Source organism: Macaca mulatta, chromosome 3, assembly GCF_049350105.2.
Source record: "Macaca mulatta isolate MMU2019108-1 chromosome 3, T2T-MMU8v2.0, whole genome shotgun sequence".
Lineage (NCBI taxonomy): Eukaryota > Metazoa > Chordata > Mammalia > Primates > Cercopithecidae > Macaca > Macaca mulatta.
The window spans coordinates 126897869-126924153 of NC_133408.1; the positions used below are offsets into that span (position 1 = coordinate 126897869).

Genomic DNA, 26285 nt, shown 5'->3' on the forward strand with positions numbered 1-26285 from the left:
GTGGTATTTGAGCAGAGATCTAAATAAAATGAAGCAACAAGCCATGAGAATATCTGGGGGAAAATGTTCTGGGCAGAAGAAACACCAAGCATAGAACTTGTGGTATGTTATTTATTCTAGCACACATTAATTTTAAAAATGTATAAAAGACATCCATTTAATCATATGAAAGATTTCCATGATTCATTTAGTCAGAAACCAAATTTATATTTTCTTTTTAAATAATTTTATCTCAACTCTAATTTTATTTTACCCATAGGGGCCAGAGTTACTCAGCAAATATATTGGAGCAAGTGAACAAGCTGTTCGGGATATTTTTATTAGGTTGGTTCCCTATTAATGTTTTTAAAGTAACTGACTCTGTTATTATTTATCAATCAGTGCTTTTTTTGTTCTTGTTTTTTGAAGAACTGATATTTGAAACCTGTGGTTTATGTGAATTATTAATAAGCTAGAGGACATGGATTCTCTATTTCACCAAATACTACAAAATATTTTAGATATTAAATTTTGGAAATTATTTGGTTTTGTATTTACAATAGAAATACTCCTCAAAGTGGAATCGAAGTGGTTATTCAAAGAAATCTCAGAGTAGATTCTTATATGAAGCAAATAATTGCCCCTAATTTATCTCTAAATTTTCTAAGTTCTAAATTCTTTTTTCCCCCAGTCTCTAATTTATCTCTTATAAATCAAGAGTCCATCTGGCCAATTTAATTTCCGTGAGTGTAACTATTTTGCATATATTAAAAAACTGCATATGAATATAGAAGATGGTATGTAAGGATGAAAATAATTATTCAAATGTGATAGCATTATGGGGAGTTTTAAAATAAAAGTTACTGTTTTATTCTTCCAAAAATTTTATTATAAAATGTACAGTTAAGAGAATATATATAAAACACTTATGCATCTTAAGGAAGAATAATAAAATGAATACTTCATGTATTCACCACCCAGTTTACCAGGAAAAAGCATAAACAAAATAAACCTCTTCTACGTAATTCCTGGGTTAAAGAGAGGTTATAGTGGAAAATATTTGGGAGCAAATGATAATGAAAATACTATCCATTAAAATTGTTAGATGTTGCAAAACTGATTTCAAGGAAAATTTATAGCCTTAAATGTTTAGAAAAGAAAAAAGGTTGAAAGTTAACCACTTATGTATCTATCTCATGAAATTAGGAAAATTATAGATGTACACTAAAAAATAGGTTAAAAGGGAAATAATAAAGATAAGAATGAAGTTTAATGAAACACAAAACAGAGAAGCTCACAAAGCCAAAATTTATTTTTTGAACACTGAGTACAATTGACAATCTCTAGCAAGTTTGATTAAGAAAAAAAAAAAGCATGAATAAATAATTTTAGGGATAAAAAGGGAACCATAACTAAAGATATCCCAGAAATGTAAAAGATAATAAGGGAATATTATGAAAATATTTATGACAATACATTTGAAAACTTAGGTGACACAGACAAAAATAAAATTGACCAAAATTGAACCAAAAAGAAATAAAATCTGAGTAGTCCTATAACTTAGTGAAAAAACTGAGTTAGAAAAGTTAAAAAAATCTTTACACAAATCAAACATCAGACTCAGTTTTCTAGGAGAGTTCTGCCAAACATGCAAGTAGCAGATAATTCTGGTCTATTTTTGGCCCCAGAAGATATATTTTACTTGCCATGCATTTAATGAGATAGCTGTTGGTTTTTTTCAATCACCATGACAGGTGTTTTATATTAGGTGTTATTCTCCAGACATCTAGTCCACCTGTTGCCAGAGATGGAATTAATATTCACTTCTTTAGAATTAAAATTTGTTAATAAATTTAATAAAACTAAAAGTCAAAGTTCAGATTATTAGAAAAGTAAAAGAAAATATATTTTTTGGGAGGCCGAGACAGGCGGATCACGAGGTCAGGAGATCGAGACCATCCTGGCTAACATGGTGAAACCCCGTCTCTACTAAAAACACACAAAAAATTACCCAGGCGCAGTGGCGGGCACCTGTAGTCCCAGCTACACGGGAGGCTGAGGCAGGAGAATGGCGTGAACCCGGGAGGCGGAGCTTGCAGTGAGTGGAGATTGCGCCACTGCACTCCAGCCTGGGCGACAGAGAGACTCCGTCTCAAAAAATAAATAAATAAATAAATAAGAAAAAAATTTTTTAATAGCCCTTACAAAACAGTACCAGCATAATGAGCTTTCCAAATTTTGAATGGGCAAAAAAATGAATAGGCATTTCACCAAAGAAGTAAGGGTGGCCAATAAGTATATATTAATATAAAAATGGTTACTTGTAATAGAAAGCAAACAAGTGTTTGACTTATTGACCAAGAGTCAGATTTTTGTTTTCGTCCCCATTAGTCTATCCAGAAGGCACGGGTCTTAATAAACACCTTGACCTCAGCAGTTTACTGAATACGAGGGCAATTTCATATACCTTGCCTTCTTTAAGGGTTTGTTGTAAAGATTAAAATAAGTACATAAATATATATAAATACATTTATGTGTTTATATGTAAATACATACAACTTGCCTTCTTTAAGGGTTTGTTGTAAAAATTAAAAGTACATAAATATATATAAATGCATAAATACATTCATATATATATATGAAATCACTTTGCAAACTCTGAAGCCTGATTCAAATATGAAATGTTGTTTGTTTTTCCCAGAGCACAGGCTGCAAAGCCCTGCATTCTTTTCTTTGATGAATTTGAATCCATTGCTCCTCGGCGGGGTCATGATAATACAGGAGTTACAGACCGAGTAGTTAACCAGTTGCTGACTCAGTTGGATGGAGTAGAAGGCTTACAGGGTAATAATTATAAATACAGAAATAGAATGTTATAACAAAATGTCATCATGTCATCAGATTTTAGTAAAAAAATGTTCTTTTTTCCTCTAGGTGTTTATGTATTGGCTGCGACTAGTCGCCCTGACTTGATTGACCCTGCCCTGCTTAGGCCTGGTCGACTAGATAAATGTGTATACTGTCCTCCTCCTGATCAGGTGACAATTTCATATTTAGAGTCCAAAACCCAACAAATGCTACACTCTTTCCTTGTGAGCTTTACTTCTGCCAGGTAATGGCAATTGTCCTTAGAAGATCAGCTTTCTTAGGGAAAAGCTTTAGCCACTGTTTGCTCAAAGCATAAAAAGATTCTGAATTAGATGCAAAGCCTTTCTTTGGCCCAGTGCAAGTCTGAAAACTTTGTAATCCTTCTGTGTTAGCTGATTGGGGGAAAAAAATGCAAGAAACCTAAAGTATTATATTTTCACATTCTCTTCTGTTCAACGATTACATCCATTATCCTGTCAAAAAAAAACTCTGATACAGAATCAAGCATGTGAATCATAAGCATGTAAGCGGTTTCATAGAGATAATTTTTCAACTCTTCCTAGTCCTGTGTTGTTCCAACTGCTATTCTCCAATTTAGAAGCAAGCAAATAAATGAATGAAAGAACAGATAGACAAATGAATAGTCAAAGGTATAAAGTATCTGAATATATGTTACATGTAGCTATTATTTAAATTATTTAGATTTTCCTTTTGAAATCCCTTCTTGGCACACTTGCCTAAATGTAGAAAATAACCACTGTGTGAATAAGAAATTACTTACACTGAATATTTTGTAGGTTTTTGCTTTTTTCTTTTTCAGACAAGGTCTCACTTTGTCACCCAGGCTGGAGTGCAGTGGTACGATCACAACTCACTGCAGCCTCTGTGTCCCAGGCTCAAGCAATCTTCCTACCTCAGCTTCCCGAGTAGCTGGGACCACAGGCGCACGCTACCACGCCCAGATAATTTTATTTTTAATTTTTGTGTAGAGATGGGGTCTCCCTGTGTTGCCCAGGCTGTTCTTGAACTCCAGGGCTCAAGTGATCCTCCCATCTCAACCTCCCAAAGTATTGGGATTACAGGTGTGCCACCATGCCCAGCCTTAAGAGTGGTGATTTTCATTCATTTTCCTACATATATTATTTCTGTTGGGGAAAAAGTTCCAAGGAAGATAAATAGTAGGCTGTTGGTACATTTCGCAATTTATTTATAAAGCTTTTTTAGATATATAAGGTTAATTTATGAAGAAAATCATAAGACACACAATTTAAGATAATATTTTTAATATTTTTTATTTGTTAAATAAATTTTTCTCCCTTCAGGTGTCACGTCTCGAAATTTTAAATGCCCTCAGTGACTCTCTACCTCTGGCAGATGATGTTGACCTTCAGCATGTAGCATCTGTAACCGACTCCTTTACTGGAGCTGATCTGAAAGCTTTACTTTACAATGCCCAATTGGAGGCCTTACATGGAATGCTGCTCTCAAGTGGACTCCAGGCAAGTTATATGAGGAAGTTGTTATGACATTTTATGAGTGATAAGAGAAGTACAATGTCAAAATTTCAACCTTAAAAAAATGCTATTTTTTAAACAACTTTGGTAAAACTGTATAGAAGTATAAGTTTACCTTTAGTTGAATGTTCCATAGTTGGAATATGGGTTTTGCAGAGAATTTATAATTATGAAGAGTTTGGTGTCTGTTTCTTTAACATTACCTTAATATTGGCAAAAACATGTTGGTGTTTGCAAGGATATTATTTAAATTAGGATACCATGAATTAAATACTACAAACAGAAAAATAATTAGAGTTTTTAGTTTTTTGTACTTTAACTTCTAAAAAATAATTAGTTAAAGCTGTTGTTTTGAAGCTCAAATTGTCCCAATCTGGCCAATAGGAGCCCCTTTTGTATGGCTCCTATATCTTTATGACATGTCCTCATCATTCTTGAATCACTTCCTCACTTCCAGATACAGTAAGTTATTCTTGGCCAGGTGCAGTGGCTCATGTCTGTAATCCCAGCACTTTGGCAGGCCAAGGCAGGAGGATCATTTGAGCCTAGTTTGAGACCAAACTATGGTTACACAAACTATACCCATTATGGACAACAGAGTGGGACTTGTCTCTACGAAAAATTTAAAAATGAGCTGGCCATGGTGGTGCACACCTGTAGTCCTAGCTACTCGGGAGAGGCTGAGGCAGGAGGATCACTTGAGGAAGTCCAGGATGCAGTGAGCCATGATTGTGCCACTGCACTCCAGCATGGATGACAGAGTGAGACCCTGCCCCCCAAAAAGAAAAATATTCTTGGTTTATCTTGTGCTTTCTGTATCCCAACCTTAGCATCAGCCTTTTCTCTAAAGATAGTATTATGATTTTAATATTTACAGTAGATATTTGAACTGTTACATTATAGACTTTACCATATATTTTCTAGGAAGGATTATTCTATTACTCTTCTTTACCACATTTGGTTGGAATGTCTACAGAGCCTACAGTTTCTAAATCAGATACTCCCTAAGTTTTTGCTATTTTGGCAAGCCATTGAAGTTCTCCCCTCTCCCTTTACTACCAGAAAGGTGTGTATTTGTAGAGCTCTCTATAATGAGAAAGCACTCTATAACATGTTGATTCATCATTTTGGAGTAGAAAAGTATGAATGGAATGTCAGAGACATAAAAATAAAGCCCAGAGGTCTGAGTCTTAGCTTCATTACAGACTTTCTTGGGGGATGGTTGGTAAATTATCTACACATTCTATGTTATCTTTATATTTTAATAGTTAAATTTTTACCATGTGCCTCAAAACCATTAGAGAATTAATGAGTTTTTTGAAAAATGCTTCTAAGTTTCTTGTATTGCTCTGATAGAATACTATGTTATTATTTATTTCTGAGACTAAAATTGTTTACATCTTTAAACTGGTTGTCCTTTTGTGTATTTTAGGATGGAAGTTCCAGCTCTGATAGTGACCTAAGTCTGTCTTCAATGGTCTTTCTTAACCATAGCAGTGGCTCTGACGATTCAGCTGGAGATGGAGAATGTGGCTTAGATCAGTCCCTTGTTTCCTTAGAGATGTCCGAGATCCTTCCAGATGAATCAAAATTCAATATGTACCGGCTCTACTTTGGAAGCTCTTATGAATCAGAACTTGGAAATGGAACCTCTTCTGATTTGGTATCTTGTGCAGTCGTCATTATGCAGTTCTGAAATATAAAGCTACATGTTGGTGTAAAGTTGGAGTGATTTCTCTCCTAACCAGCCCCACATATTCTTCCTGGTTGGTTGGTTCTTCAGTAAAATAGTTTTGTTTCTTGCTTACACTAATTGGTAATTTGCATTCCTTGTTAAGATTTTTAAGACAGGGCTGGGAGCAAGGAACCAAAGTCGTGCGTGGTTGTGGTTACCTTTGGTTTCTTTGAGGTTTCTCTCTCTTACGTAGTGGTTTTAAAATATCTTTAGGAGCAGTTCCATTTTATAGTAAACTTAAATTCTATTATTATGAACAGTTGAGGATAATGAATAATTTGATACAATAATGTAAGAAATTCCTGAAAACAAAATATTATCTGTGATACTTTTGCTGCAAAGTGTAAGCACAGTGAAGGGTGCTAATAATGTTTCAACAGGAAAGTGTTTTGATTAAATGTAGGCAGTATCACTGTTCTACTAGCATTCAACATCTCTTCTCAAAATTAATAGTGGTTCACTGTAATTTTATTGGTACATGTAACATTTGTACATGTATTTGGTTATTTATATGTTTCCTGGTTTTTTGTACACTTACTTTATTAATTTAGGCTTTTTTTTTTTTTTTTTTTTTTTTTTGAGACAGTCTCACTCTATCACCCAGACTAGAGTGCAGTGGCACAATTATGGCTCACTGCAGCCTTGACCTCCTGGGCTTAGGTGATTCTCCCACCTCAGCCTCCTGAGTAGCTGAGTATGCCACCATGCCCAGCTAATTTTTGTACTTTTTGTAGAGACGAGGTTTCACCATGTTGCCCAGGCTGGTCTCAAACTCCTGGGCTCAAGCGATCTGCCTGCCTTGACTTCCCAAAGTGCTAGGATTACAGGTGTGAGCCACTATACCTAGCCTAAGTCAGACTTTAAAAATATAAAAGCAATTCATTTGTATTCCCAAGAATAGTAAAGTGGTGGTTTAATTTTAGTCTTTAATTCTGTTTTTTATTTATTCTATCTAGAAATGTCCCAGAGACTTAGTATAAATTTACTTTCTGAAAACAAAGAAACCTGTCCTTGGGCATTAGTGTGTTGGATTTAAGCAACGAAGTTAAAAAAACCTACCCTGTGTTATGGCAATTTTCGCTCGATGGTGGTTCTATAACACAGGTATCAGTGAACCTTTATAGAAGAGGAACAACTTTTCAACTTGCTTAATTTCAGTTAATTAACATGTATACTTATCTATGTTAATGTCTTATTGCTTAAAATGTTTAATTTTTATCTTTGGTAAACACATAGTTTCTTCTCTCCCCCTCTTCCTTTCATCTTTCATTACTACAATTTACCACGCAGAGCTCACAGTGTCTCTCTGCACCAAGCTCCGTGACTCAGGATTTGCCTGGAGTTCCTGGGAAAGACCAGTTGTTTTCACAGCCTCCAGTGTTAAGGACAGCTTCACAAGAGGGTTGCCAAGAACTTACACAAGAACAAAGAGATCAACTGAGGGCAGATATCAGTATTATCAAAGGCAGATACCAGAGCCAAAGTGGAGTATGACTTTTTCCCCCTCATTATAATTGTTAAAACTTCTTAAAAATTGTTTCACCCTTTTGATATGTATTTCTTTGACTTATAAATGAGCTATATTTATAAACAAGGGACCAGAACACATTAACTCAGTCATGGTTATGTGCTTCCTTGCTTTCAGTGTTTCATTATCTTATAAGGAAGAGAATGTATGGTCTCTTGAAAAAACTGACAAAAAGAAATAACAATTGGACTACCATATTTTTTTTCACATCCCTAATTTAACTCTTTGTCAATTTCTTTTTTTACTTAAGGAGGATGAATCCATTAACCAACCAGGACCAATTAAAACCAGACTGGCTATCAGTCAGTCACATTTAATGACTGCACTTGGTCACACAAGACCATCCATTAGTGAAGACGACTGGAAGAATTTTGCTGAGCTGTAAGTAACAGATTCTGTTTTGGAAGTACAGCTACTATTGTAAGTGACATAGTATTACACTTAAACCTTTAAAGTTCGTGTTTAAAATAAAAAAAATATTTTGAATATGTAAAAGCCAATTCAAAAATATGTGTCGTATTTGCATTTAAAAATACCAAAATTTCAGAAGTACAGAAGTCAAAATTGAGTTTTCATTAACCAGTTCATTTGATTATATTTGAATTATTCATAATAGACTCATTTAATTTTAGTAACTTTGGGCTGAGCGCAGTGGCTCATGCCTGTAATCCCAGCACTTTGGGAGGCCAAGGCAGGTGGATCACCTGAGGTCAGGAGTTCGAGGCCAACCTGATCAACATGGGGAAATCCCATTTCTACTAAAAATAAAAAAATTAGCCGGGTGTGGTGGCATGCACCTATAGTCCCAGCTACTCGGGAGGCTGAGACAGGAGAATTGCTTGAACCCAGGAGGTGGAGGTTGCAGAGAGCCGAGATCGCACCACTGCACTCCAGCCTGGGTGACAGAGCAAGACTGTCTTGCTAAAAAAAACAATTTAGTAACTTTGAAGAAATAAGGAAAATTAAAAGTTCAAAGTGATTCTAATGTCTAGTTTATAAAATTTTGTTATAAAAACACCTGTTTTGCCTTCAAAATAATTTATATTAATATTTTACTGATCTCAAGAACAAATAAATACATTCAGATTTATTCATTTGTGGACCACATTTGTTACACATTGGATTTAAAGGATCCTTGCAATTGAGTTTATGACCACCTATGAATCTGAGACCCATGGACTGGGAAGCATTCTAGGTCAATGATTCAGTGTAATTGAATTTAAGAGATGTTTATTCCTGGTCTTTAGAAGCTGCTGTCCTTTGCTATCTAATTTTGCAGTACTTTGGAGTATGTATGTATGTGTACATAAGTTAGTGCTATGTATTTATTAAAGAAGAATCAGAAAACAGAGGTAAGGAAAAACAAGGAAACAAATTTCCCTTAACCTCACCACCTCCCAAAGCATATCTGTTTATATGCTTATATATTTTTTCCTATTCTGATAAGAACAGTCTGTACATATTGCTATATAGCAGTCCCCCTTTATCCACATACATCCTGAAAATTGTTTTACATTTTAAATGTTAATTACTTTATTGCTTTTAAATGTCATTTTATAGTGTAGCTATGCCACAATATCCAATTTTTAGACATTTAAATTGCTCCCAGGCAATGTGGTAATGAACATTCTTGCAGCTGAATATATGCACATATCTAATTGTTTCACTGGGATAGAGGTGGAATTGTTGCGTAACAGGGAGTTCACAATTTTTAAGGCTTTCGAAATGTATTGCCCAATTGCCTTCCAGAAATACTGTACAATATATATTTCAACAGCATTATGTGAGAGTGCCAGATATACTGCACCATCACAAACATTGTGTGTTGCAGTATTTTTCTAAACTTGGCCCTTTTGATTTTAGAAAAATGATATCTTAATAATTTACATTTATTTGATTAAAAGTATAGAAGTTACAATTTTTCATATTATTCATTGTCATTTGTATTTTATCTTTTCTAACTTGTCTCTTCTTCCCCTTTGCTCTGTTTTCTATTGGAATGCAACTTTATTTGTAAGAATTCTTTTTAATTTCTGCGACTGGCATTTTTTTTTCTAGTTTGTTATTTCCCGTTCATTTCTTTTGTGTTTGCCAACAATCCATTATCTTTTGTTTTATGATGGTAGTATTTACACATATTAAATTATCTCTTTCTTTTTTCAGATATGAAAGCTTTCAAAATCCAAAGAGGAGAAAAAATCAAAGTGGAACAATGTTTCGACCTGGACAGAAAGTAACTTTAGCATAAAATATACTTCTTTTTGGTTTTGTTTTGTTTTGTTTTTGATGGCTTGTCCATATGTTGTAACAGGAAAAAAATGGTGTCTGTAAATTTCTTCTTAATTTAACAAATGTGGTTAATTTATAAAATCACAGATTGATAAATGCTATAATTAGGTAATGATCAGGACTGAGATTAATACTGTAGTATAAATTAGGACATTTATAACAGATTCCATATTTTATTTCCTATAAATAATATTAGCCAAATGCTGGAACTAATTTATTTCTTTTGAGGAAAACATAATAAAGAATGTAATTAAATTTAAATTTCTTGGAATTCCCAGTTGTATATTCATCAACTTTGTAGCATTTGACAAATTTTATGCTTAGCAGCTTCTTCACTGTTTTGAAATAAAATATTCTATTACCTACTGATACAATTACCTGTTCTTTGTAGATCAAAAATTGTGAAATTTACACATAATTAAAATACATTTAATTATCTGCTCAACCAGAAATGAAATCATATCCCCCTAATATACTACATCCAGCTCCAAGCCCAAGATATTTAAATGACATCCATTCCTCTCCTAGTTCCAGTTATAATTTTATCTTGATATTCTCTCATATATGAACTAAATTATAAAGTTAGCCGCCATCAATACAATCTGTGTATCTAATATCTAACTATATAGTAATGGGGTAAGGGAACAGCAAAAAAGAGAACATTAATCAAAATATACAGATAAGCCTGGGCAACACAGTGAGACCCCATCTCTTAAAAAAAAAAATTAGCCATGCATGATGGTGTGCTTCTAGTCCCAGATACTTGGGAGGCTGAGGCAGGAGGATCACTTGATCCCAGGAGGTTCTGGTTCTAAACCAGCAAAGCTCAGAATCCCAGGGGATAGAAACAAAGACTTTGTGGATCACTAGGATAAAACTGAGAAGCACCATCCCCTAATGCACTTTGTTACTCAGTTCTTTGATGACATCACTGAGCTGACATACCTGCCTTCTTTTCACCATAAAGTGAGTTTCATGATCAGAAGCAATGTCTATGGGATAGCATAACAATGTAAAAACCATTTAGTAAGTTCATGAAAGGTGGTGGTGGTAAAAGTTTGGAGAACATACAAAACAAATACAATTCCAAGGTGTGTCCCTTCCAGGAAGGACAAATTGCTACCTGCTCTGTGATAGAAGAGGATCAGATGTAATCAGCCTGCCATCAGACTTGGGCTGGTCTCTTCTGGGTGTGGGCTTGTCTGGTTGGTCACTGCTGCTGACAAGCAGGCTGTCAGTATAGCTGGGTTGTCATGTCAGCTGTGGTGAGGGGGAGGTCCACATTGTGGAGGCCACATCCCCGCAATCTTGGCCAATTTGACCATGAATCTTAAGCACTGGGGTGGCTGGAAAAGATGGCTGATTGACATCCATACAGAGGTCATCTTTTGACCACTTGATTAGTGTAAGCACTGAAGGCTTTTAACTGAGCATTCACACAGGACACAAATATTCTGATTCTTTGGGCCCATTCCAAGAACTCTGGGCATACTTTTCCTCCAGACCTCATACCCAGTTGTGTTCTTTCCAAATTTCTGGTCATCTGGTTACGTTATCAGCCACTATCTGTGAATCAGCCTAGATTTTTATATCAGACATTTCTACCTCCTGACAGAATGGAGGAGATATGTTACTTAACAATACTGTTCCCTTGGAAGATTTCCTATCTCCACTATTTGTAAGGGCTACTCCCTCAATGTAGCAGTAATGCTTTCATTCTGATGGGTAAGTCACAGTGGAATTCTGGGTCTTCAGGAATTAGTGTTAGTGCATCCCCTGTGACCTGCACGTATACATCCAGATGGCCTGAAGTAACTGAAGTAACAAAAGAAGGGAAAATGGCCTGTTCCTGCCTTAACTGATGACATTCTGCCATTGTGATTTGTTCCTGCCCAACCTTAACTGAGCAATTAACCTTGTGAAATTCCTTCTCCTGGCTCAAAACCTCCCCCACTGAGCACCTTGTCACCCGCGCCCCTGCCGGTAAGAGAAAACCCCCTTTGATTGTAATTTTCCACTACCCACCCAAATCCTATAAAATGGCCCCACACCTATCTCCCTTCACTGACTCCTTTTTCAGACTCAGCCCACCTGCACCCAGGTGAAATAAACAGCTTTGTTGCTCACACGAAGCCTGTTTGGTGGACTCTCTTCACACGGACGCGTGTGACATTTGGTGCCGAAACCCGGGACAGGAGAACTCCTTTGGGAGACCAGTCCCCTGTCCTTGCCCTCACTCTGTGAGGACATCCACCTATGACCTTGGGTCCTCAGACCAACCAGCCCAAGGAACATCTCACCAGTTTCAAATCAGGTAAGCAGTCTTTTCACTCTCTTCTCCAGCCTCTCTTGCTACCCTTCATCTCCCTGTCCTTCCAATTCCACTTCTTTTTCCTCTCTAGTAGAGACAAAGGAGACACATTTTATCCATGGACCCAAAACTCCAGCGCCGATCACAGACTCGGGAAGACAGTCTTCCCTTGGTATTTAATCACTGTGGGGATGCCTGCCTGATTATTCACCCATGCTCCACTGGTGTCTGATCACCGTGGGGACGCCTGCCTTGGTCACTCACCCACATTCCCTTGGTGGCAAATCAACTGCAGGGACGCCTGCTTTGGCTCCTCACCTACCCCCTTCTCCATGTCTCTACCTTTCTCTAAACTTACCTCCTTCACTATGGGCAACCTTCCACCCTCCATTCCCCCTTCTTCACCCTTAACCTGTGTTCTTAAAAACCTAAAACCTCTTCAACTCACACCTGACCTAAAACCTAAATGCTTATTTTCTTCTGCAACACCACTTAGCCCCAATACAAACTTGATAATGGCTCTAAATGGCCAGAAAATGGTACTTTCAATTTCTCCATCCTACAAGATCTAGATAATTTTTATCAAAAAATGGGCAAATGGTCTGAGATGCCTGATGTCCAGGCATTCTTTTCCACGTTGGTCCCTCCCTAGTCTCTGCTCCCAATGTGACTCATCCCAAATCTTTCTTCTTTCTCTCCTGTCTGTTCCTTCAGTCTCCACCCCAAGCTCTGAGTCCTCTGAATCCTCCTTTTCTACAGACCCATCTGACCTTCTCCCCAGGCTGCTCCGAGCCAGGCTGAGCCACATCCCAATTCTTCCTCAGCCTTTGCTCCCCGACCCTATAATCCTTTTATCACCTCCCTTCCTCACACCCAGTCCGGCTTACAGTTTCGTTCCGTGATTAGCCCTCCCCCACCTGCCCAACAATTTCCTCTTAAAGAGGTGGCTGGAGCTGAAGGCATAGTCAAGGTTAATGCTCCTTTTTCTTTATCCGACCTCTCCCAAATCAGCATTTAGGCTCTTTTTCATCAAATATAAAAACCCAGCCCAGTTCATGGCCCTTTTGGCAACAACCCTTAGATGCTTTACAGCTGTAGACCCTGAAGGGTCAGAAGGCCGTCTTATTCTCAATATGCATTTTATTACCCAGTCTGCTCCCAACATTAAATAAAGCTCCAAAAATTAAATTCCGGCCCTCAAACCCCACAACAGGACTTAATTAACCTCACCTTCAAGGTGTACAATAATAGACTAAAGGCAGCCAAGTAGCAACGTATTTGAGATGCAATTCCTTGCCTCCACTGTGAGAGAAACCCCAGCCACGTCTCCAGCACACAAGAACTTAAAAATGCCTGAACCGCAGTGGCCAGGCATTCCTCCAGGACCACCTCCCCCAGGATCTTGCTTCAAGTGCTGGAAATCTGGCCATTGGGACAAGGAATGCCTGCAGCCTGGGATTCCTCCTAAGCCATGTCCCGTCTGTGCAGGACACCGCTGGAAATCAGATTGTACAACTCACCCAGCAGCCACTCCCAGAGTCCCTGGAACTCTGGTCCAAGGCTCTCTGACTCCTTCCCAGATCTTCTCGACTGAAGACTGATGCTGCCCGATTGCCTCAGAAGCCCCCCGGACAATCACGGACACCGAACTTCAGGTAACTCTCACAGTGGTGGGTAAGTCTATCCCCTGTTTAATCAAAACAGGGGCTACCCACTCCACATGACCTTCTTTTCAAGGGCCTGTTTCTCTTGTCCCCATAACTATTGTGGGTATTGATGGCCAAGCTTCAAAACCCCTTAAAACTCCCCCACTCTGGTGCCAACTTGGACAACATTCTTTTATGCACTCTTTTTTAGTTATCCCCACCTGCCCAGTTCCCTTATTAGGCCGAGACATTTTAATCAAATTATCTGCTTCCCTGACTATTCCTGGGCTACAGCCACATCTCATTGCTGCCCTTCTTCCCAACCCAAAGCCTCCTTCATACTTCCTCTCGTATCCCCCGACCTTAACCCACAAGTATGGGACACCTCTACTCCCTCCCTGGCAACCGATCACATTCCCATTACTATCCCATTAAAACCTAATCACCCTTACCCTGCTCAATGCCAGTATCCCATCCCACAACAGACTTTAAAGGGATTGAAGCCTGTTATCACTCGCCTGCTACAGCATGGGCTTCTAAAACCTATAAACTCTCCATACAATTCCCCCATTTTACCTGTCCAAAAACCAGACAAGTCTTACAGGTTAGTTCAGGATCTGTACCTTATCAACAAATTGTTTTGCCTATCCACCCTGTGGTGCCCAACTCATACACTCTTTTGTCCTCGATGCCTTCCTCCACAACTCACTATTCCGTCCTTGATCTTAAAGATGCTTTTTTCACTATTCCCTTGCACCCCTCATCCCAGCCTCTCTTTGCTTTTACCTGGACTATCCCTGACACCCATGAGTCCCAGCAGCTTACCTGGGCTGTACTGCCACAAGGCTTCAGGGACAGCCCTCATTACTTCAGCCAAGCTTTCTCTCATGATTTACTTTCTTTCCACCCCTCTGCTTCTCACCTTATTCAATATATTGATGACCTACTTTGTAGCCCCTCCTTTAAATCTTCTCAACAAGACACCCTCCTGCTCCTTCAACATTTATTCTCCAAAGGATATTGGGTATCCCCCTCCAAAGCTCAAATTTCTTCTCCATCCGTTACCTATCTCAGCATAATTCTTCATGAAAACACACGTGCTCTCCCTGCCGACTGTGTCCAGCTGATCTCTCAAACCCCAACCCCTTCTATAAAAACAGCAACTCCTTTTGGGAGTGCGGTCTACAAGGACACTTGAAAAAAGATTGTCCAAGTAGAAATAAGCTGCCCCCTTGTCCATGCCCCTTATGTCAAGGGAATCACTGGAAGGCCCACTGCCCCCAGGGGATGAAGGTCCTCTGAGTCAGAAGCCACTAACCAGATGATCCAGCAGCAGGACTGAGAGTGACCCGGGCAAGCGCCAGCCCATGCCATCACCCTCACAGAGCCCCGGGTATGCTTGACCATTGAGGGCCAGAAGGTTAACTGTCTCCTGGACACTGGCATGGCCATCTCAGTCTTACTCTCCTGTCCCGGTCAACTGTCCTCCAGATCTGTCATTATCTGAGGGGTCCTAGGACAGCCAGTCACTAGATATTTCTCCCAGCCACTAAGTTGTGACTGGGGAGCTTTACTCTTTTCACATGCTTTTCTAATTATGCCTGAAAGCCCCACTCCCTTGTTAGGGACAGACATTCTAGCAAAAGCAGGGGCCATTATACACCTGAATATAGGAGAAGGAGCACCTGTTTGCTGTCCCCTGCTTGAGGAAGGAATTAATCCTGAAGTCTGTGCAACAGAAGGACAATATGGATGAGCAAAAAATGCCCATCCTGTTCAACTTAAACTAAAGGATTCTGCCTCCTTTCCCTACCAAAGGCAGTACCCCCTCAGACCCAAGGCCCAACAAGGACTCCAGAAGATTGTTAAGGACCCAAAAGCCCAAGGCCTAGTAAAACCATGCAACAGCCCCTGCAATACTCCAATTTTAGGAGTACAGAAACCCAATGGACAGTGGAGGTTAGTGCAAGATCTCAGGATTATCAATGAGGCCGCTGTCCTTCTATACCCAGCTGTACCTAACCCTTATAATCTGCTTTCCCAAATCCCAGAGGAAGCAGAGTGGTTTACAGTTCTGGACCTTACGGATGCCTCTCTCTGCATCCCTGTACATCCTGTCTCTCAATTCTTGTTTGCTTTTGAAGATCCTTCAAACACAACATCTCAACTCACCTGGACTACTTTACCCCAAGGGTTCAGGGATAGCCCCCATCTATTTGGCCAGGCATTAGCCCAAGACTTGAGCCAGTTCTCATACCTGGACACTCTTGTCCTTCGGTACGTGGATGATTTACTTTTAGCTGCCCATTCAGAAACCTTGTGCCATCAAGCCACCCAAGCGCTCTTAAATTTAAATTTCCTTACTACCTGTGGTGACAAGGTTTCCAAACCAAAGGCTCAGCTCTGCTCACAGCAGGTTAAATACTTAGGGCTAAAATTATCCAAAGGCACCAGGGCCCTCAGTGAGGAACGTATCCAGCCTATACTGGCTTATCCTCATCCCAAAACCCTAAAGCAACTAAGAGGGTTCCTTGGCATAACAGGTTTCTGCCGAACATGGATTGACGGGTACGGCGAAATAGCCAGACCATTATATACACTAATTAAGGAAACTCAAGAGAGCCAATATCCTTTTAGTAAGATGGACACCTGAAGCAGAAGCGGCTTTCCAGGCCCTAACCCAAGCCCCCGTGTTAAGCTTCCCAACGGGGCAAGACTTTTCTTTATATGTCACAGAAAAAACAGCACTAGCTCTAGGAGTCCTTACACAGGTCCGAGGGACCAGCCTGCAACCCGTGGCATCCCTGAGTAAGGAAATTGATGTAGTGGCAAAGGGTCAGCCTCATTGTTTACGGGTAGTGGCAGCAATAGCCGTCTTAGTATCTATAGCGGTTAAAATAATACAGGGAAGAGATCTTACTGTGTGGACATCTCATGATGTGAATGGCATACTCACTGCTAAAGGAGACTTGTGGCTGTTAGACAACTGTTTACTTAAATATTAGGCTCTATTACTTGAAGGGCCAGTGCTGCGACTGCGCACTTGTGCAACTCTGAACCCAGTCACATTTCCTCCAGACAATGAAGAAAAGATAGAACATAACTGCCAACAAGTAATTGCTCAAACCTATGCTGCTCGAGGGGACCTTTTAGAGGTTCCCTTGACTGATCCCAACCTCAACTTCTATACTGATGGAAGTTCCTTTGTAGAAAAAGGACTTCAAAAAGTAGGGTATGCACTGGTCAGTGATAATGGAATACTTGAAAGTAATCCCCTCACTCCAGGAACTAGTGCTCAGCTGGCAGAACTAATAGCCCTGACTCAGGCACTAGAATTAGGAGAAGGAAGAAGGGTAAATATATATACAGACTCTAAATACGCTTATCTAGTCCTCCATGCCCATGCAGCAATACGGAGAGAAAGGGAAATCCTAACTTCCGAGGGAACACCTATCAAACATCAGGAAGCCATTAGGAAATTATTGTTGGCTGTATGAAAACCTAAAGAGGTGGCAGTCTTACACTGCCAGGGTCATCAGAAAGGAAAGGAAAGGGAAATAGAAGAGAAGTGCCAAGCAGGTATTAAAGCCAAAAGAGCCGCAAGGCAGGATCCTCTAATAGAAATGCTTATAGAAGGACCCCTAGTATAGGGTAATCCCCTCCGGGAAACCAAGCCCCAGTACTCACCAGGAGAAATAGAATGGGGAACCTCACGAGGACATAGTTTTCTCCCCTCAGGATGGCTAGCCACCGAAGAAGGGAAAATACTTTTGCCTGCAGCTAACCAATGGAAATTACTTAAAACCCTTCAACAAACCTTTTACTTAGGCATTGATAGCACCCATCAGATGGCCAAATCATTTTTTACTGGACCAGGCCTTTTCAAAACTATCAAGCAGATAGTCAGGGCCTGTGAAGTGTGCCAAAGAAATAATCCCCTGCCTTATTGCCAAGCTCCTTCAGGAGAACAAAGAACAGGCCATTACCCAGGAGAAGACTGGCAACTAGATTTTACCCACATGCCCAAATCTCAGGGATTTCAGTATCTACTAGTCTGGGTAGATACTTTGGTTGGGAAGAGGCCTTCCCCTGTAGGACAGAAAAGGCCCAAGAGATAATAAAGGCACTAGTTCATGAAATGATTCCCAGATTCGGACTTCCCCGTGGCTTACAGAGTGACAATAGCCCTGGTTTCAAGGCTACAGCAACCCAGGGAGTATCCTAGGCATTAGGTATACAATATCACTTACACTGTGCCTGGAGGCCACAGTCCTCAGGGAAGGTCGAGAAAATGAACGAAACACTCAAACGACATCTAAAAAAGCTAACCCAGGAAACTCACCTCACATGGCCTTCTTTGTTGCCTATAGTCTTACTAAGAATCCGAAACTCTCCCCAAAAAGCAGGACTTAGCCCATACGACATGCTGTATGGACGGCCCTTCCTAACCAATGACCTTGTGCTTGACCGAGAAACGGCCAACTTAGTTGCAGACATCACTTCCTTAGCCAAATATCAACAAGTTCTTAAAACATTACAAGGAGCCTGTCCCCGAGAAGAGGGAAAGGAACTATTCCACCCTGGTGGTATGGTATTAGTCAAGTCCCTTCTCTCTAATTCCCCATCCCTAGATACATCCTGGGAAGGATCCTACCCAGTCATTTTATCTACCCCAACTGCGGTTAAAGTGGCTGGAGTTGAGTCATGGATACATCACACTCGAGTCAAACCCTGGATACAGCCAAAGGAACCTGAAAATCCAGGAGACAACGCTAGCTATTCCTGTGAACCTCTAGAGGATTTGCGCCTGCTCTTCAAACGACAACCAGGAGGAAAGTAACTAAAATCGTAAATCCCCATGGCCCTCCCTTATCATATTTTTCTCTTTACTGTTCTCTTACCCCCTTTCACTCTCACTGCACCCCCTCCATGCCGCTGTACGACCAGTAGCTCCCCTTACCAAGAGTTTCTATGGAGAATGCAGCGTCCTGGAAATATTGATGCCCCATCGTATAGGAGTTTATCTAAGGGAACCCCCACCTTCACTGCCCACACCCATACGCCCCGCAACTGTTATAATGCTGCCACTCTTTGCATGCAATCAAATACTCACTATTGGACAGGAAAAATGATTAATCCTAGTTGTCCTGGAGGACTTGGAGCCACTGTCTGTTGGACTTACTTCACCCATACCAGTATGTCTGATGGGAGTGGAGTTCAAGATCAGGCAAGAGAGAAACACATAGAAGAAGTAATCTCCCAACTGACCCGGGTACATAGCACCTCTAGCCCCTACAGAGGACTAGATCTCTCAAAACTACATGAAACCCTCCGTATCCATACTCGCCTGGTAAGCCTATTTAATACCACCCTCCTTGGGCTCCATGAGGTCTCGGCCCAAAACCCTACCAACTGTTGGATGTGCCTCCCCCTGCACTTCAGGCCATACATTTCAATCCCTGTACCTGAACAATGGAACAACTTCAGCACAGAAATAAACACCACTTCTGTTTTAGTAGGACCTCTTGTTTCCAACCTGGAAATAACCCGTACCTCAAACCTCACCTGTGTAAATTTTAGCAGTACTATAGACACAACCAACTCCCAATGCATCAGGTGGGTAACTCCTCCCACACGAATAGTCTGCCTACCCTCAGGAATATTTTTTGTCTGTGGTACCTCAGCCTATCATTGTTTGAATGGCTCTTCAGAATCTATGTGCTTCCTCTCATTCTTAGTGCCACCTATGACCATCTACACTGAACAAGATTTATACAATTATGTCATACATAAGCCCCGCAACAAGAGAGTACCCATTCTTCCTTTTGTTATCAGAGCAGGAGTGCTAGGTGGACTAGGTACTGGCATTGGCGGTATCACAACCTCTACTCAGTTCTACTACAAACTATCTCAAGAACTAAATGGTGACATGGAACGGGTTGCCGACTCCCTGGTCACCTTGCAAGATCAACTTAACTCCCTAGCAGCAGTAGTCCTTCAAAATCAAAGAGCTTTAGACTTGCTAACTGCCGAAAGAGGGGGAACCTGTTTATTTTTAGGGGAAGAATGCTGTTATTATGTTAATCAATCTGGAATCATCAGTGAGAAAGTTAAAGAAATTAAAGATCGAATACAACGTAGAGCAAAGGAGCTTCAAAACACTGGACCCTGGGGCCTCCTCAATCAATGGATACCCCGGATTCTCCCCTTCTTAGGACTTCTAGCAGCTATAATATTGCTACTCCTCTTTGGACCCTGTATCTTTAACCTCCTTGTTAAGTTTGTCTCTTCTAGAATCAAAGCTATAAAACTACAAATGGAGCCCCAGATGCAGTCCATGACTTAAGTTCTACCGCAGACCCCTGGACCGGCCTGCTAGCCCATGATCCGATGTTAATGACATCAAAGGCACCCCTCCTGAGGAAATCTCAACTGCACAACCCCTACTACGCCCCAATTCAGCAGGAAGCAGTTAGAGCAGTCATCGACCAACCTCCCCAATAGCACTTAGGTTTTCCTGTTGAGAGGGGGCACTAAGAGATAGGACTAGCTGGATTTCCTAGGACAACAAAGAATCCCTAAGGCTAGCTGGGAAGGTGACCACATCCACCTTTAAACAGGGGGCTTGCAACTTAGCTCACACCCGACCAATCAGAGAGCTCACTAAAATGCTGATTAGGCAAAAACAGAAGGTAAAGAAATAGCCAATCATCTATTGCCTGAGAGCACAGCGGGAGGGACAAGGATCGGGATATAAACCCAGGCATTCCAGCTGGCAACAGCAACCCCCTTTGGGTCCCCTCCCTTTGTATGGGAGCTCTGTTTTCACTCTATTTCACTCTATTAAATCTTGCAACTACACTCTTCTGGTCCGTGTTTGTTACAGCTCAAGCTGAGCTTTCCCTCGCTGTCCACCACTGCTGTTTGCTGCCATCGCAGACCCGCTGACTCCCATCCCTCTCCCTTACAATAGTAAGCAATTAATTTGGATTTGCGAATTGATCAGTCCAAAGTGGCTGCCAGTTTGAAAATCTCAGGAAGGTACCATATATACTAAGAGAAGCCCTGACATGAGGGCCTAAGCCAAAAGTTGGCCCACATCCTTCCTCTTCCAAATTTAGGATGGGCACTGTAAGGATAAATATGAATTCAAAAGAATAAGTTTAATTCCACCTGTTGAAAATAAGGCAAGAAATTTTTCTCCCCTCCCTTTATGTCAGGTTATTACTTGAGAAAACTTGTATGTACTTTCTCAGTCTCTTTGAGATACATATATATATATATATATACACACACACACACTTTTTTTTTTTTTTTTTTTGAGACGGAGTTTTGCTCTTGTTTCCCAGGCTGGAATGCAGTGGTGCAATCTCGGCTCACTGCAACCTCCGCCTCCAGATTCAAGTGATTCTCCTGCCTCAGACACCCCAGTAGCTAGGATTACAGATGCGTGTCACCATGCCTGGCTAATTTTTTGTATTTTTAGTAGAGATGGGTTTCACCATGTTGGCCAGGCTGGTTTCCAACTCCTGACCTCAGGTGATCCACCCGCCTCGGCCTCCCAAAGTGCTGGGATTACAGGTGTGAGCCACTATGCCCAGCCTGAAATATATATATACTGAATCAGCCTTTTGTCAGCTTTATGACCAAGGAATGTCTTTCTCAAGGACCTGGGAAATGTAAACATCACCAGATAGCATACCTATCTTCCAGTTTCTGTGGGAGGGTAACAACCTAATCTTAACGAGTGACTTGCACCAAGCTGTAAAAGTAACTCCTGTTTCCACACTCCCCCAGCCCCAAAAAGTTGATTATCTTAGATAACACAAGTGGTCACATCAATTGTCAGGTAAAGTTAGGATGAACTGTGTGACCAATGGTGCTGTCAAATTCTCTTAGTTGAAGACTATTTATCTTGAAAACATACATGTAATGAATGGGCTGTACCTGCTTGGCTGTATAAAAGGGTGAAATTTCCTTCTGTCTTTACGATCTCTTAGCAAAGTGCCTGTGATGTGCATCACATTCTCATTTAATGTTTATTCATTAATAAAGCTTTTCTTTCTCTACTGCCTTCATGGAGAGGATTTCTGGGTTGAGAGAAGACTTTGTTTTTTAAAGTACATTTCCCCAGTAGCACCTTCACCCTTTATTCTAAAATGGCTGGCTGGGTGTGGTGGCTCACGCCTGTAATCACAACCCTTTGGGAGGCCAAGGTGGGAGGACTGTTTGAGGCCAGGAGTTTGAGAACTAGCCTAAGCAATATAGTGAGACCCCGTCTCTTAAAAAAAAAAAAAAAAAAAAAAAAAAAGCTGGGCATGGTAGTGCACAACTGTGGTCCCAGCTACTCAGGAGGCTGAGGCAGGAGAATCGCTTGAACCTGGGCAGCTAAGGTTGCAGTGAGCAGTGATCACACCACTGCACTCCAGCCTAGGTGACAGTGCAAGAACCTGTTTAAAAAAATAATAAAATTGCTGTCTTTTTCACTCACACCTTCACTATTCATGGGAAGAAGTGTGTAAGGTATAACAGTCTTTTTGTAATAAACCTCCCCACTTCCACTTAGCTTCTGCTAACCAGGTGGCACATCGAAGTTAAGAGTAATTAGAAGTAGAGATGATGTTATGAGAAGTTGAGGTTAAGATTGTAGCTCTTCTTTTTTTTTTTTTTTTGAGACCGAGTCTCACTCTGTCGCCCAGGCTTGAGTATAATGGCGCGATCTTGGCTCACTGCAACCTCTGCTGTCCAGGTTCAAGCGATTCTCCTGCCTCAGTCTCCTGAGTAGCTGCGATTACAGGGACGTGCCACCATGCCAGGCTAATTTCTGTATTTTGAGTAGAGACGAGGTTTCACCACGTTGACCAGGCTGGTCCTGAACTTCAGTCCTCAGGTGATCTGCCCGCCTCTGCCTCCCAAAGTGCTGGGATGATAGGCGTGAGCCACTATGCCTGGTAGATTGTAGCTTTTTTGTTTATAATTGGGTAATTACTTCATGCCAGTCTGTCATGTTTAATAAATAACACAGGTTAGTGATTGGCTTTTTTTTTTTTTTTTTTTTTTGAGATGGAGTTTCCCTCTTGTCACATAGGTTAGAGTGCAATGGTGTGATCTTGGCTTACTGCAGCCTCCACCTCCCAAGTTCAAGTGATTCTCCTGCCTCAGTCTCCGGAGTAGCTGGGATTACAGGGGCCTGCCACCACACTCAGCTAATTTTTGTATTTTTAGCAGGGACGGGGTTTCACCATGTTGGTCAGGCTGGTCTTGAACTCCTGACCTCAGGTGATCCACCTGCCTCAGCGTCCCAAAGTGCTGGGATTACAGGCATGAGCCACTGTACCCAGCCTCTTCTTCAACAGAAAAGAAAGAAAATGAAACTATGTAAGTTCAGCTATGTGCAGGGATGCTTTAGAAATAACATTTAGATTTTTAATTTGTATTAGATTCTTTGGACCTGGTACTGTATTTCTCACAGTAGCATTTACCCAATTTCTTTTGGATCTTACGTATGGCAGTTCAGCAGTGACATTTCCATGGTATTTTCTTAACTTCTTTAGGCCTCATATTTCCTATCTGTAGAATGAGATAGTTAGATTAGATGGTCTCTAAATCCATATGTCTACAAAGAATATGAATCTTTGAAAAATTGTTTTCTTCATCTGGATCACAAGCCACTATCAATCTATGAGAATCTGCACTGGAGTTGAAGAAACTAGCTTTATTCACGAAATCAAATTTCATTTGCCTAGAAATGTTCAGCTTACAATATCTGACATGAACTCTTTGGAAGCTCCTCTATTGCATTATTCTGATGCTTAGAGCATCAACATGCTGGGACACTTCCTTGCCTAACCCCTGTGCCCAGGGGCCCTGCCTGAGGACGCTGGCAGGATTCTCTAGCTTGCTCTGAAAAACAATGCCTTTGCTGTAGCCACTCTTCTGATTGTCCTTTTATAGCCCGTCCCCATTTCAGTGATTCCCCTGCAAGCTGAAGCATGCAGCAATTAGAGCAGTTTTTCTATTCTTTTTCATTCCCAAGGCCCTTTCCTGGACTTTCATAATGCAAGACACAAGGACAGACAATTATTATTTCTAGGCTTCGGATATCTGTGCAGAGGACCAGAGTTGAGAAAGGGAGCCTTGACTGTGGTAGGCCTGAATGTGTTCTAATTTTGGACATGACCTCAGAGTGAGCACTGAGGCTGGCCCACAGGCCAGAGACCCACAAACAACATGGCTGCCCGTCTTGCCCACCTGCCTCACACAGTTTGTCCCATAAAAGCATTAAATTAGGAGACAGAAACCAATGGTGCAAAGTTTTGTTACTGCATTGCACATCTTCTGAGTTCTCAAATCCATATTCTCAATTATCTAATGGATACTCAAGTCCAGGAGATGCCTCACAGTCCTCACATTACAAAACAGAACAAACACCTCACATCACCTGCAAATCTCAACCTGGCCTTGTTTACTCACTGGGAGATTTTTAAATCTTAAGAATCAAGTAGGATCTTTGCTCATGTATTTTGTAAGATTTTTTCACCTACCACAAAGTTGTACTCACGTCTTCCTTAATTCATCCTTCTCTCTCAGTCTCTATTTACAACTGGTTATTAAATTCTGTTGACTTTATCTCCTATATATCTATTTTTTTAAGATTATGGTAAAATATGCGTAACAAAACTTACAATTTTAACCTTTTTTTTGAGACGAAGTCTCACTCTGCCACCCAGGCTGGAGTACAGTGGCGCAATCTCAACTCACTGCAACCTCTGCCTCCTGGGTTCAAGCAATTCCCAGGCCTCATCCTCCTGGCAGCTGGGACTACAGTCACCCACCACCACACTCAACTAATTTTTGTATTTTTACTAGAGATGGGGTTTTGCCATGTTGGCCAGGCTGGTCTTTTTAACTCCTGACCTCAACTGATCCACTTGCCTTGGCCTCCCAAAGAGCTGGGATTACAGGCGTGAGCCACCACACCCAGGCATTAACCTTTTTTTTGTTTTGTTTTTGAGACGGATTCTCATTCTGTTGCCCAGGCTGGAGCGCAGTGGCGCAATCTCAGCTCACTGCAAGCTCTGCCTCCCGGGTTCATACCATTCTCCTGCCTCAGCCTCCCGAGTAGCTGGGACTACAGGCACCCGCCACCACACCCAGCTATTTCTTTTTTTTTTTTTTTTTCGTATTTTTTAGTAGAGACAGGGTTTCACTGTGTTAGCCAGAATGGTCTCAATCTCCTGACCTCATGATCCGCCCGCCTTGACCTCCCAAAGTTCTGGGATTACAGGCGTGAGCCACTGCGTCAGGCCAGCATTAACCATTTTTAAGTGTACAATTTAGTGTCATTAAGTACATTCATCATGTTGACTACTCTCACTACCCATTTCCAGGATTTTTTCAAAATCACTCCAAACAGAAACTTTGTACCCACAACACCCCTCTTCCCCCAACCCTGGTAACCTCTAATGTTCTGTCGCTATGACATAATTTGCCTATTCTAGGTAACTAACTCATATAAGTGGAATTATATAATATTTGTCTTTTTAAGTTTGGCTTATTTCCTTAGCATGTTTTCAAGGTTCACCCTTATAGAATGTATCAGAATTTCATTCCTTCTATGGCTGAATAATATCCCACTGCATGACCTCACCACGTTTTGATCATCCACTCGTCTGCTGATGGGTCCTTGTGTTGTTTCTATCCATCTCTGTCAGCTCGGGCTGCTGTGACAAAATACCGTAGCCTGAGTGGTTTAAACAACACACATTCATTTCTCACAGTTCTAGATGCTGAGAACCCAAAACCAAGGTGCTGGCAGATTTGAGTTCTGGTGAGGGCTCTCTTCCTAGCTGTGGCCACCTTCTGGCTATCTTCTTACATAGTGAGGAGAGAAAGGAAGGCTTTGGTCTGTTTTCCTCTTCCTAACAGGACACTAATTCCACTATGGGGGCTCCACCCTCATGACTTCATCGAAATCTGATTACCTCCCAAATGCCCTACTCCCCTAATACCATTGCCTTGGGGGCCAGGGATTTAACATATGAACTTGGGGCATGATGATCAGGCACACATTCAGCCTGTAACACCATTTAGATTACCATCTTTGGACCTAAATAAATATTTTAAAGTTGTATTTTTTTCTGATTATATAAGTAACGGATGCTAGTAATACAAACTTCAAAATTTTTAAAAGCATAAAGAATATTAAAATGACTATAATTCCAACTATGCTTGTTGTTGATTTTGTTTGTTCCAGTTTTCTTTATATGCATATATATGCATGTGTATATGTGAGTGTGTGTTTTTTTTTTTTACAAAATCAGAATCATTATGTAGTTGTGTCCAGGTTTTACACTAACCATTTTATAAACTTTTTTTGCATTATTAAAAATTATTTGTAAATGGTATTTCTGAT

At 40.7% G+C, this 26285-nt stretch overlaps 1 protein-coding gene, 1 long non-coding RNA gene and 1 other non-coding gene across 13 annotated transcripts in view; 2 read left to right on the top strand and 1 right to left on the bottom strand.

The window, feature by feature from the left end:
* Window positions 1–10282, top strand: part of PEX1 (peroxisomal biogenesis factor 1) — a 42183-nt gene extending 31901 nt beyond the window's left edge. For 6 of the 11 annotated variants that reach the window (XM_077997063.1, XM_028846062.2, XM_077997062.1 and 3 more), the window contains 8 exons: window positions 260–324; window positions 2681–2823; window positions 2914–3017; window positions 4170–4346; window positions 5794–6024; window positions 7387–7584; window positions 7875–8005; window positions 9788–10282. In XM_077997063.1, coding sequence (XP_077853189.1) covers window positions 260–324; window positions 2681–2823; window positions 2914–3017; window positions 4170–4346; window positions 5794–6024; window positions 7387–7584; window positions 7875–8005; window positions 9788–9872 — 1134 coding nt within the window. In that variant the 3' untranslated portion in view covers window positions 9873–10282. Of the gene's footprint in view, window positions 1–259; window positions 325–2680; window positions 2824–2913; window positions 3018–4169; window positions 4347–5793; window positions 6128–7386; window positions 7585–7874; window positions 8006–9787 lie in introns of all 11 variants that reach the window. The other 5 variants (XR_013415455.1, XR_013415456.1, XR_013415453.1 and 2 more) reach the window with 3 other exon arrangements.
* LOC144339895 (uncharacterized) lies at window positions 5918–25613 on the bottom strand. The gene is made up of 3 exons (XR_013415458.1): window positions 25521–25613; window positions 23374–23440; window positions 5918–6053 (listed from the first exon to the last, which is right to left on the bottom strand). It is a non-coding gene; the product is annotated as an uncharacterized LOC144339895 (long non-coding RNA).
* On the top strand, window positions 13031–20731 carry LOC114676987 (uncharacterized). The gene is made up of 2 exons (XR_013415457.1): window positions 13031–13879; window positions 18502–20731. It is a non-coding gene; the product is annotated as an uncharacterized LOC114676987 (transcript).
* Window positions 25614–26285: the final 672 nt, after the last annotated feature.